Source organism: Penaeus vannamei, chromosome 22 (genome assembly GCF_042767895.1).
Source record: "Penaeus vannamei isolate JL-2024 chromosome 22, ASM4276789v1, whole genome shotgun sequence".
NCBI lineage: Eukaryota > Metazoa > Arthropoda > Malacostraca > Decapoda > Penaeidae > Penaeus > Penaeus vannamei.
In genome coordinates, this window is record NC_091570.1 from 36,703,089 (window position 1) to 36,720,933 (window position 17,845).

At 50.0% G+C, this 17,845-nt stretch overlaps 1 protein-coding gene across 1 annotated transcript in view; it reads left to right on the forward strand.

Annotated features, from left to right (window-relative positions):
• Window positions 1-1,060: 1,060 nt before the first annotated feature.
• Window positions 1,061-17,845, forward strand: part of ptc (protein patched) — a 138,932-nt gene continuing 122,147 nt past the window's right edge. Inside the window, exons 1-2 of the mRNA XM_070137119.1 lie at window positions 1,061-1,382; window positions 11,683-11,875. Of these exons, the coding sequence (XP_069993220.1) occupies window positions 1,248-1,382; window positions 11,683-11,875 (328 nt within the window). The 5' untranslated portion in view covers window positions 1,061-1,247. The remainder of the gene's footprint in view (window positions 1,383-11,682; window positions 11,876-17,845) is intronic.

Consider the following 17,845-nt stretch of genomic DNA (forward strand, 5'->3'; position numbering starts at 1 on the left):
AACATTTCTCCCACAGCCCGAGGGCGAATGTGAGTCATCCACCACTTGCACTTATCGACCACCGCATTAGTACCGACCACCTTGACCGCTGCGACCACCGGACCTCTAAAACGAGCCTATTTATTGGTCCTTTCGCTCCCCCCCCCCTCATCTCCCTACGCACCTCTCAGACGAGAATCGGTTTTAACAGCTTCGGAGTTTAACTGTAGCCTTACCTATTGACGGCGAAGAAATCTGGTGCGGTGGAATTGTGGGATCATATATTACTTCGTACCTTCATGGGGTGCCAAGATCCCCACGCATCCCCCATACCTGCGGCTCTGTCTGTCTGTACAAAGGACGTACATACGGCACCCAGCCTCGGTGATAAGAGCAGGGAGTTCTCAGCAAGTATAATTAAAACGACGTTAAGACTCCCGAGATCGAGGTATGACTGCAATGACACGAGATGTTTTCCTAAACTTTTATTTACAGGGAACTTGTAAAGCGAGACGCCTGTTATTGTAATATATCACGAGTGCTGTCTGCTAGGTGGTCCGTCTCTGTACGTGCGAGTGTTTGTGTGTGTGCCCCTTTTTGCATACCGCGGCCGTGTTGACAATGGGCCTCAAGAGTTGCTCCTTGCATGTAATATTTGAAGAAAAAGGAAACACGGTTGTAACAGAGTTTCTGTCAGTTGGGTCTAAGGCGCCGTGCCCGCCTGACTGTGCCTAGGTGCCCAAGTCCGAATTAATTTCGTCGTTTAAATAATGAATACATACGTCTTGAACTCAGCCTGATAATTCATGCCATCCGAGCTATACTCCCCTCACAAGTCGGAGGGCATCTTGCCATCAGGAGTACCGAATGTTCTGCAAGTGTCTTTACAGTTTTGAAATTATCGTAGTTCTGGCGGTGCCACTTGTGCGGCCGCAAGGTGGGTGGCCCGCACTCAGGCGGCCCGTTACCATGACGACGCTCGCCAGCCAATCAGCAGCGGCGGGGGGCGGAGTCCTGGCTAGCCACTCCCTCGAGTATCGGGGCACAACATAACGTTGTGCGGCGAAATCGTTTAGTTGACGCTGGTTGCTCTTGTGGAATGGATTGTCGTGTTACTGGTGTTTTGAGTGCAGTGTAGTGAGAGTGTCAAGTGTCATGTGGCAGGGATGGGGGCCTCCGCCCCCCATGCTATAACGTGGTCGCCCACTGTGTCTTGCGAAGGTGTAGCCGCTACAGACGCGGCTCTACAGTGAATTGTGGAGTGTGACATGGCCATCGCCGTGGGAGGTGAAGAAAGTGTTGGCGAGGGCGGCGTGTGGGCGTCCGGGGCCCGCCCGCATGAAGACTTGTGTACTAGAACTAGCTGGGCAGACGCCCGCACCGCCCTCGCCCATATTAACAAGGTAAGAAGAAAGTAAAGTGCGAGGGAAGGAGAGTGGCTGCGTGCGCCCGCCAGGCGAGATCAGCGACCCTGAGAGGAGGAGGCCGAGGTGTGCGGGTCGTGGCGCGTATGGGGGAACTCGGGGTGCCGTAGGGAGGGGGGGGGAGGGCGCTGCGAGGGCCTCCCTAGGGAATATACGCAAGGAGTTTTCACGCAGGGTACTGTAGGTCCTCATTTGACCCCGGTACGCTGGGCCGCCGCCGAGCACAAGATCTCAGTGGCCGCGCTCTCTCTCTCTCTCTCTCTCCCCGTCCCAGCGTATGTTGTGGCGCCAGGCTTGCTCGAGCACGCTGCCACCTCCCTCCCGCCCGCGCCCCCTCCCGGCCCCTCCCCGCCCTCCTCCTCCCCTCTCCATCTCGCTTTGCTCTTTTCTTTCGCCTTCCCCTTCTTTCTCTTCTCCCCCGCCTACCCCATCGTCATTATCGGCATCACTATCGTCTACGCTATCATCATAATCTTGACCATTACTATCATCTCCATCTTCATCATCATCATCATCATCATCATCATCATCATCATCATCATCATCATCATCAATTATCTCCTCTCTTTCTCTTCTTCCTCTTCCTCTCCTCCTCCTCTTCTTCCTCTTCCTCTCCTCTTCTTCCTCTTCCCCTTCCTCCACTCCTTTTCTTCCTCTCCTCCTCTTCTTCTCCCTCTTCTTCCTCCTCCTCTTCTTCTCTTCCTCCTCCTCTTCATCTTCCTCCTCTTCTTCCTCTTCCTTCTCTTCCTCCTCCTCCTCATCCAGTGTCACTAAACCCCCTCCATTCCCCACCTCTCTTATTTCCTCTTACGCTACAAATTACGTAATTCCATATCTACTCAATTATCTAATCAATTATCTTAATAGAAATGCCAATGCTCTTCCCATTCTTATATTCTTGTGGTAAATAATAAAAAAAATGTCTATCTGATACCTTGTTCCACGTCATTGCCATTTCTACCAGCTCAAAAAAAAGAAAAATAAATAGATAAATAAATAAAACAAATAAATAAATAGATAAATAAATAAGATAAAATAAAGAAAAAGGGTTGACAACACATTCCATATTTTGTATAAGACAAACCGTATGTCATGCTTTAAAACCCCTTATAATATAGACATAAATGTGGACATGCACACACAGGTTAATATTGTGTGTCATGTATAGGCCTATAGTACTTTGTACCTTGGAGAATTCAATATATGTTGTAACTACACGTAAACATGTCATGTTGGTATGGATATTGTAAAGCAGGATTGAATTGATACACTTATGTTGAAAAAAAAAACAGCAACAACAACAACAGATTAATAAAGATTATTTTTATGAATAGATAATATGCTTACAAGACGAGAGAGAGAGAGGGGGAAGGGAGAGGGAGTGGGAGGGGAGGAAGAGAGGGAGAAGGAAATGGGTGGAGGAGGAGGGGGAAGGAGAAGAGGAAGAGAGAGAGGGAGAAGGAAAGAGATATGAAAGAAGATAGTGGGAAATGGAAAGAGAAGAGATGTGCAGAGTATAGACACAGAGAAGTGAGGAAAGATTAAATGGAGGGAGAGAGAGAAATGGAGAGATCAGAAAGAAAGAGCGAAAAGATTTGGATAAAGAAAGAGAGAACAAGGAAAGAGAAGAGAATAGATGAAAATGATAGATGGAATATAGATAGAGAGGTTAGGGAATGACGAAAGATGAGAATTAATATAGTCAGATAAGAGATGAAAGAATGAGAAATGAAAGAGAGAGATTAGAGGGAAGAGAGAGGGGAGAGAAGAGAGAGAGAGATGAGAGGGGAGAGAGAGACAGAGAGAGAAATGAGAGGGGAGAGAAGAGAGAAGAGAGAGAGAGATGAGAGGGGGAAGAGAGAGAGATGAGAGGGGGAAGAGAGAGAGATGAGAGGGGAGAGAGAGAGAGAGATATGAGAGGGGAGAGAGAGAGAGAGATGAGAGGGGAGAGAGAGAGAGAGATGAGAGAGGAGAGAGAGAGAGATGAGAGAGGAGAGAGAGAGAGATGAGAGAGGAGAGAGAGAGAGAGATGAGAGAGGGGGGAGCGAGGAGAGAGAGAGAGATGAGAGGGGAGAGAGAGAGAGAGATGAGAGGGAGAGAGAGAGAGAGATGAGAGGGGAGAGAGAGAGAGAGAGATGAGAGGGGGAGAGAGAGAGATGAGAGGGGGAGAGAGAGAGAGAGAGAGATGAGAGAGAGAGAGAGAGAGAGAGAGAGAGAGAGAGAGAGAGAGAGAGAGAGAGAGAGAGAGAGAGAGAAAGAGAGAGAGAGAGAGAGATTGTCCTAGCACACTGCCACCTCCTCCCCCACCCCCCACCCCCGCCTCTCCTCCTTTCTCCACTTCCTATCTCTTTACTCTTTTGTTTCTCATTTTCATGTCAGGTGGCGGGGGTGGGGTAGGGGGGTTGACTCACTGATCCCCTAAATCTTCTTAAAGGAGAAATTTACACACACACACACACACACACACACACACACACACACACACACACACACACACACACACACACACACACACACACACACACATACATGTCTATCTACATAAGTACATGCGTACATACTTGCATGGATACATACATAGGCCTACATATATACATACGCCTAAATAAGTACATGCAAATATACATACATACATACATGCACACATACGTACATACATACATGCACACATACGTACACACACGCGCGCGCGCGTATCCACTTCCAGGGCAGTAACCACATAATATCCATTTAGCCATATCGTATTTCCATTAAAAAAAAAAAAAAAAATGCAACCCATCACCATCATGGCAGGTGTCAGGCATTCATCAGGTAGACCTCCATTTTTTTTCTCTCTTTTTTTTCTTTCTTACCCGTTTCCTCGATCTCCTAATTCTCCATAATTTCCCCTAAACAAAGGGCCAGCGAGCCGTCGGCACCTCGCTCTTATCACTATAGTCTGGCCGAGCGTATTTAGGGGTTTAACAGCTGGTCTATCAGCTGGGCAGGACTCCATGATCAGAGTATATGCTGGATGGGTAATGGAATGCTTCGGTCGCCGTAATGTGTCTTCTGAGTATGATGATCCGAAGCGACGGATCTATAAATATGGCTGAGGGGGACGGGGGAGGGGGTGGGGAGCTGGGTGGGGGTGGGGAAGGAGGGGGAGGGGTGGGGAAGGAAGGGGAGGGGTGGGGAATGGTGAGAAAGGGGAGGACGGGGGAGGGGTGGGGAAGGAAGGGGAGGGGTGGGGGTGGTGAAGGGGAAGGAAGGGGAGGGGTGGGGGAATTGAAGGGGAGGGAAGGGGTGGGGAACGGGGTAGGGGTTGTAAAGGGGAGGGGTGGAGGATTGGCAGGTGAAAGGGAGGAAGGTGGTTCTAAGGAGGGGGAGGTGTAGAAGGGAAGGAGGGAGTGGGAGAAGGTATGAAAGGAGGGGGGATAAGGAAGAAGGGGGGAGGGGGAGATGCAAGAGGAAATAGAATGAAGAGAGTAGTAGCTAGGAGGAGAAAGTGCAAAAGGAAGATGAGAAAGGGTAGGGGAAGGGGTTCTCTAAGGGGATACTGGGAGGGGGAGGAATGGGGGAAGGTGTGAAATGAGGAGGGATAGGGGTAGGGGAGAGAGGGGTCGAGTGTAAGAGGAGCAGGGGAGGGAGGTGATGGAGGAGGAAGAGGGGAGGGGAGGGGGGGGGAGGTGAAGAAGAGAGCAGGGATGAGCTAAAAATAGTTGTAACGTTAGTAGGAGGAGGAGTACTGGTAGTGGTCGTAATTATAGTAGGTCTTGAGAGTACGAGTTGTAGTAATAGTAGTGGCAGTAGTGATAGTAATTGTAACGTCAGTAGTAGTAGTAGTAGTAGTAGTAGTAGTAGTAGTAGTAGTAGTAGTAGTAGTAGTAGTAGTAGTAGTAGTAGTAGTAGTAGTAGTAGTAGTAGTGTAGTAGTAGTAGCAGCAGCAGCAGAAGCAGTAGAAGTAATAGTAGTAGCAGCCTAGGATTTACAATAATATTACTGGTAGCACTAGTACAGGAATTAGTTGTATTGTACAACACAAGTAAACGTAGTATTAGCATTGATAGGTGTGGAATGGTTGTGAGGTAAAACGAACAGAAATTAAACAAAAAGAAAAATGAAAAAATGTGAAAAAGAGAGTATCAGTTTTTTTTTTTACCATTCTCTGTTTTTCCTCTCTCCCTCTCTCTCTGTCCCTCCCCCTCCGTCTCGTCTCCCGTGCCCCTTTCTCCCCTCCCCCTCCGCCTCGTCTCCCATGCCCCTTTCTCCCCTTTTCCCCTCCTCCCTCAGTCTCGTCTCCCGTGCCCCTTTCTCCCCTTTCTCCCCTTCCCCCTCCGCCTCGTCTCCCGTGCCCCTTTCTCCCCTTTTCCCTTCCTCCCTCCGCCTCGTCTCCCATGCCCCTTTCTCCCCTTTTCCCCTCCTCCCTCAGTCTCGTCTCCCGTGCCCCTTTCTCCCCTTTCTCCCCTCCCCCTCCGCCTCGTCTCCCGTGCCCCTTTCTCCCCTTTTCCCCACCTCCCTTCTCGTCTCCCGTGCCCCTTTCTCCCCTTTCTCCCCACCCCCTCCGCCTCGTCTCCCGTGCCCCTTTCTCCCCTTTTCCCTCCTCCCTCCGCCTCGTCTCCCGTGCCCCTTTCTCCCCCTTTCCCCTCCTCCCTCCGCCTCGTCTCCCGTGCCCCTTTCTCCCCTTTTCCCTTCCTCCCTCCGCCTCGTCTCCCGTGCCCCTTTCTCCCCCTTTCCCCTCCTCCCTCCGCCTGCCTCGTCTCCCGTGCCCCTTTCTCCCCTTTCTCCCCTCCTCCCTCCGCCTCGTCTCCCGTGCCCCTTTCTCCCCCTTTCCCCTCCTCCCTCCGCCTCGCCTCCCGTGCCTCTTTCTCCCCTTCCCCCCCGCCTCGCCTCCCGTGCCCCTTTCTCCCCTTTTCCCCTCCTCCCTCCGCCTCGTCTCCCGTGCCCCTTTCTCCCCCTTTCCCCTCCTCCATCCGCCTCGTCTCCCGTGCCCCTTTCTCCCCTTTTCCCCTCCTCCCTCCGCCTGCCTCGCCTCCCGTGCCCCTTTCTCCCCTTTCTCCCCTCCTCCCTCCGTCTCGTCTCCCGTGCCCCTTTCTCCCCTTTTCCCCTCCTCCCTCCGCCTCGTCTCCCGTGCCCCTTTCTCCCCTCCCCCTCCGCCTCGTCTCCCGTGCCCCTTTCTCCCCTTTTCCCCTCCTCCCTCCGCCTCGTCTCCCGTGCCCCTTTCTCCCCCTTTCCCCTCCTCCATCCGCCTCGTCTCCCGTGCCCCTTTCTCCCCCTTTCCCCTCTTCCCTCCGCCTCGCCTCCCGTGCCTCTTTCTCCCCTTCCCCCCCCGCCTCGCCTCCCGTGCCCCTTTCTCCCCTTTTCCCCCTCCTCCCTCCGCCTCGTCTGCCGTGCCCCTTTCTCCCCCTTTCCCCTCCTCCCTCCGCCTCGCCTCCCGTGCCTCTTTCTCCCCTTCCCCCCCGCCTCGCCTCCCGTGCCCCTTTCTCCCCTTTTCCCCTCTTCCCTCCGCCTCGTCTCCCGTGCCCCTTTCTCCCCCTTTTCCCCTCCTCCCTCCGCCTCGTCTCCCGTGCCCCTTTCTCCCCCTTTCCCCTCCTCCCTCCGCCTCGCCTCCCGTGCCCCTTTCTCCCCTTTTCCCCTCTTCCCTCCGCCTCGTCTCCCGTGCCCCTTTCTCCCCCTTTCCCCTCCTCCCTCCGCCTCGTCTCCCGTGCCCCTTTCTCCCTCTTTCCCCTCCTCCCTCCGCCTCGTCTCCCGTGCCCCTTTCTCCCCTTTTCCCCTCCTCCCTCCGCCTCGCCTCCCGTGCCCTTTTCTCCCCTCCCCCCCCCCCCCGCCTCGTCTCCCGTGCCCCTTTCTCCCCTTTCCCCTCCTCCCTCCGCCTCGTCTCCCGTGCCCCTTTCTCCCCCTTTCCCCTCCTCGTCTCCCGTGCCCCTTTCTCCCCTTTTCCCCTCCCCCTCCGCCTCGTCTCCCGTGCCCCTTTCTCCCCCTTTCCCCTCCTCCCTCCCCCCGTTCCTGAGGTTTTAATTAGATGAATGTGTTGACAGCGGAGGCCCAGCTGGCACGTCGAACACTGTCGCCATAAAACACTATCCCCGTTTGATAGTGTCAGCGGGCGTAGCTTTCTCCGTCGGCGGTTGTCATCGCCGCCGTTCACCGCTGTCAAACGTTATGAATGCGTCTTTTTGCGGGCTGCATCCGTGACGCTTTTTTTTTTTTTTTTTTTTTTTTTTTTTTTTTATCTGAGCGCCACCGCGTCCTCTTTGCGCCTCCTTTTGTGATTGCGCCGCGCCTCTTGATTCGCGTCTTTGTCCCGCTACGAGGCGGCGCGTCGACCGCCCGCACGCCCATCTCGGCATCGCGGCCCTTTGGTCCCTGAGGCGCCCTGTGTTCTCCGTGGGCGCGGGGAGCGTTTCATCTGCCGCCCTGCCGGAGCCTCCCTCTGAACTCCGGCCGTTAATTACCTGCGGCCCTGTAATCTGTCTGCTTGATGGTGGCACAAGTTAATGATTATTATCCTCCGCCGCTGCCATACGTTGCTATTATTCTTGTATAAAGTTTTATTGATTCATTAAGAAGACTTTCAGTGAGAGGTGGTCTCATTATCTCACGCTTGGAGAACACGCTTTATGCTCTCATTATATCTCGTCTGAAGTATTTGAACACAGGGTAGCGGCGGGAGCGGATAGATGGGGTTTCGTGGCGTGTATATATAGAGGGCGTGCGGGCGTGTTGCGGCGACGTTCTCTCCTGTCACGGGGCGGGGGGGGGGGGGGGGGCGCTTGGGTTTTAATGGCGGGCGGAATCGGATTTCGGGATCGCTCGCCCTTCGCATAGCGGCGATTCGATGGCGTCGGGCACAGAGCGGTCAGGAAAATCGCTGCGGATTTCGTCGTCTCGCCGCGGATTGCGACACATCCGTGACGATTCTGAAGTGGCGACGGCTTCATTTCCTCGCCCTGAAGTGACGACGAGTTCATTTCCTCGCCCTGAAGTGTCGACGGCTTCATTTCCTCGCCCTGAAGTGACGACGAGTTCATTTCCTCGCCCTGAAGTGACTCGGCTCCTGGCATGTTGTTTCCGCTTCCGAGTCGCAGGCAAGGCGGACGAAGGGCGAGTGTCCCTCGAGCCCAGCGCCTCCGTCTGCCGCGCCGTCTGCCAGGGGACGGTCGCCTCAGTCCCCGTTCCTCGTCCCTTCGTCCTTGTCTCGTCGCTTCTTCAGTAGGCTAGTAATGTCATGCAGAACGCCGGTCCAGCTGCTCGACGCCCGTGAGGCAGTTGTGCAGGCGCTGCAAGGTCCTTCAGCTTATTATCGAGATATTTTATACTTCCTGCTACGTAAGTGAGGCTACCCCCCCCCCCCTCGCCCGCCCTCAGCTCACGGGGCGGCCGTAAGGGCGATTTGTCTGTTCACTCGCCACGTCAGAGTCGGCCGTGCGTCACGTTTTTGTCTTGATGGACGGCGCTAAGATTTTGTTTTCGCTGATTTTTTTTTTTTTTTTTTTTTTTTTTTTTTTTTTTTTTTTTTTTTTTAGTTGACATTAATTCCCCGACGTCCGGTAGCCTCGCCGACGGCCGGAAGTTGCGGATAGCCACGCCTTTCTTGCAGGATCCGGCAGACGGGCAGCCTTTCGCCCTTCCCTCTATCCACCTTTCATATCCTTCTCTCCCCAACGTCCTTTTCTTTCTTAATCCTTATCTTTTGTTCTTTTACCTTCTACCATTCCCCATTTTTTTAGGTATATTCTCGTCGGCAGATGTTATTGCATATTTTCAATTTTGCAACTTTTATTACAGTGCATTTTAAATTATATTAGGCGAAAACTTTGCTTTGACAGTAAAGATTATTTAGAATTAGTGTTTATTAGATCTGGCGATTTCATGCAAGTCACTCTATCAGTATCCTACCTCATATTTGATTCGCAGGTGGTTAATACCTTGTTTTACCTGGAAAGCCGACGGGATCTATTAGCATACAGGACCCGAACATACACTTTATTAAGTGCATGTACGTGACTACACAGATTCCCATTCCCATCACGTTTATTTTGTTTTATTTTATATATTTTTTTATTATTTTTTTTTTTTTTTTTTTTAGCATAAATGGCCACTCGGGTTTTTGAAAAATGGCCGACGGGGCGTATGTTTTTCCCATGCAATTATATGCACCGGAATCGCGCATTTCCGCCGGCGATGGAGCCCCGTCGGTGTTTGGATCCCTCTTGGCTTGGCGGCGGCACGTCCTCGGGTTTTGGGGGATGGGGAGGGGAGGGGAGGGGAAGGAAGATGGATGGGAGAGAAGGGAAGGGGAAGGGAATGGGAGTGGGAGGAGAGGGAAGGGAAAGGGAATAGAGGAAGGGAGAGGAGAGGGAAGGGAAGAGGGATGAGGGATAGGGAAGGAGAGGAAAGGGGAGGGGAGGGAAGGGGAGAGGGAAGAGGGATAAGGAAGGGGATGAAACAGAAGACGGAGAGTAGAGGGAAAGGGAAAGAGAAGGGGATAGGGATAAGGAAAGGGAAGAGGTCGCGAAAGGCGAGGGAGAGGGAGATGAGAACAGGGAGAGGGAGAGGGATAAGGAAAAGGGAGGGGATCAAACAGGAGAGGGAAAGGGAAGAGGAAGGGGATAGTGATAAGGAAAGGGAAGAGGGTGCGAGAGGAGACGGAGAGGGAGATGAGAACAGGGAGAGGGAGAGGGAAAGGGATGCGAAAGGCGAGGGAGAGGGAGACGAGAACAGGGAAAGGGAGGAGGGAAAGGGCGGAAAGGGAGACGGAGAGGAGGAAGGGGGAAAGTTTAGTGGGGAGGGGGGGGAAGAGGCATTTATCTTTTAGCTTGTTAAACCTACGGCACCGCCACACATCCTGTTTTTCAGCGTCACCAGCAACACTCATCAACACCTCCTGCTGCGGGCGGCGGAAGGGGGGGTAGGGGGTAGGGAGGGTGGTGGGGGGATGATGGAGGGGATAGGGAAGGGGTGGAGTGATGGTGGAGGGGGTTGGGAGGGGATAGGGAAGGGGTGGAGTGATGGTGGAGGGGGTTGGGAGGGGGGTGGAGGGGGTTGGGAGGGGGTGGAGGTTGGGACGGGGTAGAAGAATGATGGAGGGGGTTGGGAGGGGGCTAGATGGAGTGACACGGGGGGGGGGGGAGCGTTATTTTAACGAAGACAAGTTCAGGAAACAGATGAAGAAAAAAAAAGGTAGCGGGGTAAGAAGGGGAAGGGGTAGAAGAGGGAAGAGAGTGGGGGAGGAAAAGCGTAGGGGAGGGACGTTTAGATCGGGAGAGGAATGAGAAGAAACAGGAGAAGAAGAAGGAGGAGGAAAAGAAAGGAAGAAGATGAAGGAGGAGGAAAAGAAAGGAAGAAGAAGAAGGAGGAGGAGGAAAAGAAAAGAAGAAGAAGAAGAAGAAGGAGGAGGAGGAAAAGAAAGAAAGAAAGGTAGAAGAAGAAGAAAAAGAAGATTAAGACTGGCATGGCGGCGAAGGGACGTGACACCGGCGTTGCTGATGGTTCGGGATGTAAAAAAGTGAAGGAAATTAGAAGATGGATTATGCGCAGGGATGAAGAGGTAGCTAATGGAGCGTTTGCGATCAAAAGCATAGCGGGGAAAAAATTAATGAACCAAGACGCAAATGAAGGAATTAGCAGAGAGAGGAGAAGGGTAATTTCAACATCAAATGAAAGACGACACAAGATGTTTGCCAGAACTCGAATGGAAGAAAAGGGGGGAGGGATAGGAGGGAAGAACAAGTAGATGGAAGGAGAAGGAGACGAGAGAGAGAAATGAAAAATGTCCAAAAGAACGGGTAAGGAAGGGGATAAGGTGAGAATGGGTTGAGAGCGAGAGAGCAATAGCCAGGAGGAGTTGTAATAACTCTTCGATGAGACCCTTTGTGGCTGTCAGCGCCGCCTCGCCCAGACATCTGTATTAATGGAGTTTTTAAGAGCGAGACAACTCACATGTTCCCCCTCCCTCTGCGGCAGGAACAACTCCGTTATAACAGCTGGCTTGTCGGAGAGAGCTTCCCCTCCGTGTACAGGCGGCGCTGGGTAAGTGCAGAGGGAACCGAAGGGCAGTTTTAGGTCCCCTTCTTCACGGTTCGTCTGTGTCGAGAATGACTCGATTTGGAGTCGCGGGTTCTTGTTCTTGTTTCTTGATCACGTTCCTCGGAATGGCTGGCTGCCCCGCTCCTCGTGAGTGGGCTCGGAGGGGCTGCCTTATCGGGGCCATCGTGTGGAATCGTAGTCTCGTGGAGTGGCGTAAGAGAACAATGGGTTGCATGAAACTAAACCAGCGCGTCTTCTTCCCCGCTTGCAGGGTCGGGCGACCGGCAGCCGGGCGGCACTATGGCTACGGACCAAGTTACAGTGGCAGCTCATGCAGCTCGGGGTGTTCGCTCAGAGACACGCCGGCAAGGTGCTCTTCGTGGCCCTGCTCGTCCTCGCCACCTTCTGCGTCGGCCTCAAGAGCGCGACGCTGCTCACCGACGTCCAGAGATTATGGGTTGAAGGTAAGTGGTCCCGGCTGGGTTCTGTGGGAGAGGTTGCTTGTGGGTCCTCTTTTGGACTGACTCACTCTCTCTCTGTCTCTGTCTCTGTCTTTGTCTCTCTGGCTGTCTCTCTGGTTGTCTCTCTCTCTCTCTCTCTCTCTCTCTCTCTCTCTCTCTCTCTTTCTCTCTCTCTCTCTCTCTCTCTCTCTCTCTCTCTCTCTCTCTCTCTCTCTCTCTCTCTCTCTCTCTCTCTCTCTCTCTCTCTCTCTCTCTCTCTCTCTCTCTCTCTCTCTCGTCTCCCTCCCTCTCCATCTCCCTCTTCCTCTCCCTCGCTCTCCATTTTCGTCCTCTGAGACGGTCATGTCAGAATTCTGAAATTGTGGACGATTTCGCAATAATTTTCTCTCTTGTGCATTTTCTTTTATATATCTTCAAGAAATTATTGTGTGAAATGAGCACCTTATGCAGCGTCGGATTATCTTGTCCCGAGGTGCCAACGATGTCTTCAAGATTGTACAAGGAAGATAAATGCTGAGCAGCGTCTTAAAAGTGAGGCTTCTGGTTGGGAATTTATGTGGAAGATTTACCTAGTTTGGCGATTTATGCCTCTCAAAAAAGAAAACAAAAAATTACACCGCGGCATACGAGGCGGGGAGGAGTTAGTATTCTGGCCAGCAGTTGCTCAGAGCAGTAAAGTTCAGTTTAACCCGGGCTCTTAAATTGCTCAGAGGACTGCATGAGAGTCGGGGAGCCATACTGTCAGCTGAGAGGCCGTTCTCGCGTTTGCTTCAAAGTTCTCCTCTTCATATCCTGGTTATTTTTTTCCTTTCGTCTGTTATTTCATTTCTTTTCTTTCTTTTTTTTATTGTCTGTGGGCTTTCTCTCTTTGTGAGTCTTTTTGGTTATCGGTATTATTCCCTTGTTTCCTTGTTTTGTTTTTTCTGTGGTACCTTTCTGCAATTCCCGATTTTTCTTCATTCTTAAGAGGTAAGACAAGGTGTTTATCTCGTGTCATTTTATCATCGAACAATTTTTTTTTTTTATGTCTGATATATATCTCTTTCTTCTTTCTTTATATACCTTCTTCGACTAATATTTCCCATTTTCCTCCCTTTGCCTTCCTTTTAAAGGGTGTAAGATTCATCAAAGGGGAAAGGGTTAGGTCCGGTCTTCAGCCTTTTTTCACTGTACGGGTTTTCTTGCTCCGGAAATAATGGACGTGTAAATGAATGAATAAGTGGATGAATCTTTAAAAAAAAAATACATATTTCAAGGTTATATTGGGACATTTTCAGTGAATGAGCTAGAAGTCTCTGTACTATGGTAATGTGCTTTGTGTACAATATTCATAACTTACGTGTAACTGCGTGTAATGTTACTGTTTTTGGCGTTTACTTGAGGCTCCGTAGTAGGACTGCAATAGAGTCTATATTTAAATGGCTTTTTATACTGTCTGGGTTAATAGCTCTCAGTTCTTGAAGTCAAACGATCAGAAAATGACGATTTTGAATAAAAGAAGCAGTATGAAGTAGATGGGAAGTACAAAAGAAGAAGAAAGAAATCTTGAAAAGGGCGATTTTGAAAAAAGCAGTATGGAGGAGATGGGAAGTACAATTTTTTTTTTTTTTTTTTTTTTTTTTTTTTTTTTTGAAAAGGGGCGATTTTGAATAAAGAAGCAGTATGAAGTAGATGGGAAAACAAAAGAAAAAAAAAATCCTGAAAGAGATTTTCAGCGAAGCCAAAACAACACGTCTGTGGGTGGCGAGACAACGACGAAGGATTTTGGCATTTTCTTCAAGGAGCGAGACTACAGAAGGAGAGCCACATGCCTAGGAGATCTCGGGGGGGGGGGGGGCCTTGTCGTCGCGCTGTGAGGCCGTGGGAACCGGCATTTGCATAGAGACACGTAAAGGAGATAAAAGAGCGGGGAAAAGGCCTTGATAGACGGGTATGTTCCGAGGAGGAGGCGGTTGAGGGGGGGGGTAGTGGGAAGAGGGGGGAGGGGAGAAGAGGGGGAAGGTGGGGAAGGAGAAAGGGGGACAGAAGAGAGAGAGAGAGAGCGACCGAGAGAGCGAGAGAAATGAGAACGAGAACGAAAACGAGAGCGAGAGAGAAAGAGAAAGAAAGAAAGAAAGAGAGATTGGGACACACATACCGAATCGTTACTCTTGCTAATTGGTCGTTACGTGTCACCCTGATTGCCTAGTTGTTGGCGCTGATGCCCTAGTATGCTAGTGATTGCTGACGATGATCTGATTGGCGAGTCTTTCACTCTCCTCCGGTCTTGGTTGGTCTGGAGAGTCACTCGTGGGTGGCGCAGGGCTGTCAGACCAGTAATAGCTTCTGTTATTCCAGTACCCTATGACGTAGCGATGACGTAGTAGTGAAGGAGTCGGTCGGGTATGACGTCTTGCCGGTAGGGTATGACGTCTAGCCGGTAGGGTATGACGTCTAGCCGGTAGGGTATGACGTCTAGCCGGTAGGGTATGAAGGACAGGATAATTGTTTATATGATATCACAGGCAGATATATAGAAGACATTGTTTACTTTTCTTGCATTCAATACATCATATATGATATATGTAAACAAAATTAGTTTGGATTGTCACCCACACAGTAATGACAACGAAAATATAACACAGAAGTGAAAATGTATTTTCTGAAGGTTGCTAACGGCACGGAACGATCATGAAGAAGAAATTAAAGCGAAGATTTTCAGTTTACTTCAGAGGTATATGATATAACCGAAATATACACGAAAACAGATATCTTTATAGCGGTTCTTGGCATTAATATGATGACGTCACATAGCCCCACCCACAAATACTCGAGTGTAGACCAAAGACTATTTGGTATAGGCCAATACAGATGCATTTTGATAAATCTGTGGACAATAATGAAAATTAAAAGATAAGGAAAATTAAAAGAGACAGTCCTGAGCCTCTCTCTGGGACGAAGGTTTGTTTGTATTTGTTTTTATTGTTTATTTTTCTGAATATCTCTTTGAATCTTTTGTGAGCTTGTTCTCTTTGTTCTCTCTTGTTCTCTCTCTTTCTCTCTTTCTCTCTTGCTTTCTCTCTCTCTCTCTCTCTCTCTGTCTCTCTCTCTATATATATATATATATATATATATATATATATATATATATATATATATATATATTATATATTATATATTATATATATATATATATATATATATATATATATATATATATATATATCCTCACTCCCCTCCCTCCCTCCCCCTCCCTATATCGTGTGTGTGTGTGCGAGAGAGAGAGAGAGAGAGAGAGAGAGAGAGAGAGAGAGAGAGAGAGAGAGAGAGAGAGAAAGAGAGAGAGAGAAAGAGAAAGAGAGAATTTCAGGGATTCAATGAGTTTCCTTGTCTGCTTGATGTTACAATAATCCGAAGGATGGAGAGGGAGAGAGGAGAGAGGAGAGGGAAAGAGAAGAGGGAGAGGTGGGGTGGGTGGGGAAGGGGAGCGAAAGACTCCTAAGATCAAACAGCTTGTTCGTTTTAAGTTATTTGCGGATGCATACTTGACGATGATTAGACACAATTACTTTTTTTTCTTGTCTCTCTTCCCTCTCTCAATCAGATCAAGAAAGAAAGAAAGAGAAAGTCGAGGGGGAAGAACAGGGATCCGCCGCGGGTCGTAAAGTGTGAAAGGGTTGAATTTAGAAGCGGTTTTAGCGGCGCGGGGATCACCTTCGGGCTCCGCGGGCGTGAGGGGGCGGCGAGTCGGGGCTTGAGGTTTGCTGTCGCTCGCCCTCATTGTCGCGGTGGGTGGCGGGGGTGGGGGTGGGGGTGGGTGGTGGGGGTGAATGGGGATGGGGAGGGGGTGTTGAGGGGTGGGGGTGATGGTGGAGGGAGGGGGTGTTGAAGGGTGACGGTGGGGAGGAGGGGTGTTGAGGGGTGACGGTGGAGGGAGGGGTGTTGAGGGGTTGATGGGGGTTGACGGTGGAGGGGAGGGGTGTTGAGGGGTGTTGACGGTGGAGGGGAGGGGGATGTTGAAGGGGTTATGGTGTTGACGGTGAGGGGAGGGGTGTTGAAAGGGAGATGGTGGGGGGGAGGGGTGTTTGAGGGATGATGGGGGAGGGAAGGGAAAGGGAGATGCAGGGAAGGAGGAGAGATGAAGGGAAGGGAGATGGAGGGAGGGGAAGGAGAGGGAGATGCAGGGAAAGGGAAAGAGAGAGATAAAAAGAGATGGAGGGAGGGACGGAAGGGGAGAGGGAAAGGGAAGGAGGGAGAGAAAGAAAGAGAAAGAGGGAGAGAAAGAAAGAGAAAGAGGGAGAGCAGGAAAAAGAAAGAGAGAGGGAGGGAGAGAGAAAGAGAGAGAAACGGCCGTAGTTACGTTCATTTGTAACATCCTGTTCCTTCACCCCACCGCAATGTTGGATATTTCTCCCGCTTCCATGCCTAATACTCCTTATTCTCCCTAATTTCACTTATCTTTCCCCAACATGTTACTGTACTTTCGTTGGTTCGTAACGTTTGCCGAATATTTGAAGTCATGCTAATGCCGGAAAACTGAATCACTCCAGAATTCGAAAGAAACGGATAAATTTATGTGCATACATTCCGAAAATACGTATATATTATGTGAATGCAGTCCGAAAATGATTAATTAATCTCTGACAATAAAAAAAAATTGATAATGTTTACTCTAGTTTTCTCAAATCTGTTTTATTATTATTATTATTATTATTATTATTATTATTATTATTATTATTATTATTATTATTTCTTTGGCATCTCCGCAGTCGAAGCCACATTCATATTTTCTTGTTTGTTGAACCGCGAAGGTCGACGAAACAGCACTTTTGTTTGAGATTTTCGACGTTACGCATACAAATGACACACGTCTTGGAGAAAATAATGTTCGGAGACGTAGTCACTTTGTTGGTAAGAAGCATAGGATTCCCTGTTTGCCTTCTGTCGTTCTCTTTCTCTTTCTTTTTCTCTTTCTCTTTTTTTTCTCTGTCTCTGTCTCTCCTCTTTCTCTTCTCTCTTCTCTCTGTCTCTGTCTCTGTCTCTCCTCTCTCTCCTCTCTCTCTCTCTCTCTCTCTCTCTCTCTCTCTCTCTCTCTCTCTGTCTGTGTGTCAGTCTGTCTCTCCTCTCCTCTCCTCTCCTCTCCCTCTCCCTCTCCCTCTCCCTCTCCCTCTCCCGCTCCCTCTCCTCTCCTCTCCTCTCCTCTCCTCTCTCTCTCTCTCTCTCTTTCTCTCTCTCTCTCTCTCTCCCTGTCTATGTCTGTCTCTCTCTCCTCTCTCTCTCCTCTCCTCTCCTCTCCTCTCCTCTCCTCTCCTCTCCTCTCCTCTCCTCTCCTCTCCTCTCTCTCTCTCTCTCTCTTTCTCTCTCACTCTCTCTCTCTCTCTCTCTCTCTCTCTCTCTCTCTCTCTCTGTCTATCTATCTCTATCTCTTCCTGCCTAACTCCCTCCCTGTGTCCCCCCTTCTTTCTTCCTCTCATTCTCCGATGCTTGCTCTTCATCGCTTTATCTGTTTTCCTACCTCTTTTTTCTCTCGTCCCTTCTCGATTTCTCTCACACTCCCATACCATCTACCTCTCTGTCCGCTCCTTCCTTCCTTCCTCTTACATCAAAGGCCAAAAAGCTATCTTATTCTCCTTCTCTCGACTCGCCTCTCCCCCAACCTTCGCTCTGTCTCTCCTTCTTTCTCTTATCCACCTCTTTCGTTGTCTGTTGTTCTGGATGCTTGGTATCATGGTATCTACTTTCTATGTCTCTCTCTCTCTCTCTCTCTCTCTCTCTCTTTCATTCTCTCTCTCTTTCATTCTCTCTCTCTCTCTCTCTCTCTCTCTCTCTCTCTCTCTCTCTCAACATTTGCTAGACCCCCATTCTTCTTGCCTTCCTCTTCTTTTTAATCATTATTATTGTACGCTCCCCCTCTCTTATCTTTTTTTTCTATTTCTTCTCCTCCTCTTCTCCCCGATCTTTTTTTTCTCCTACTTCTTCATCTTTTCATCATCA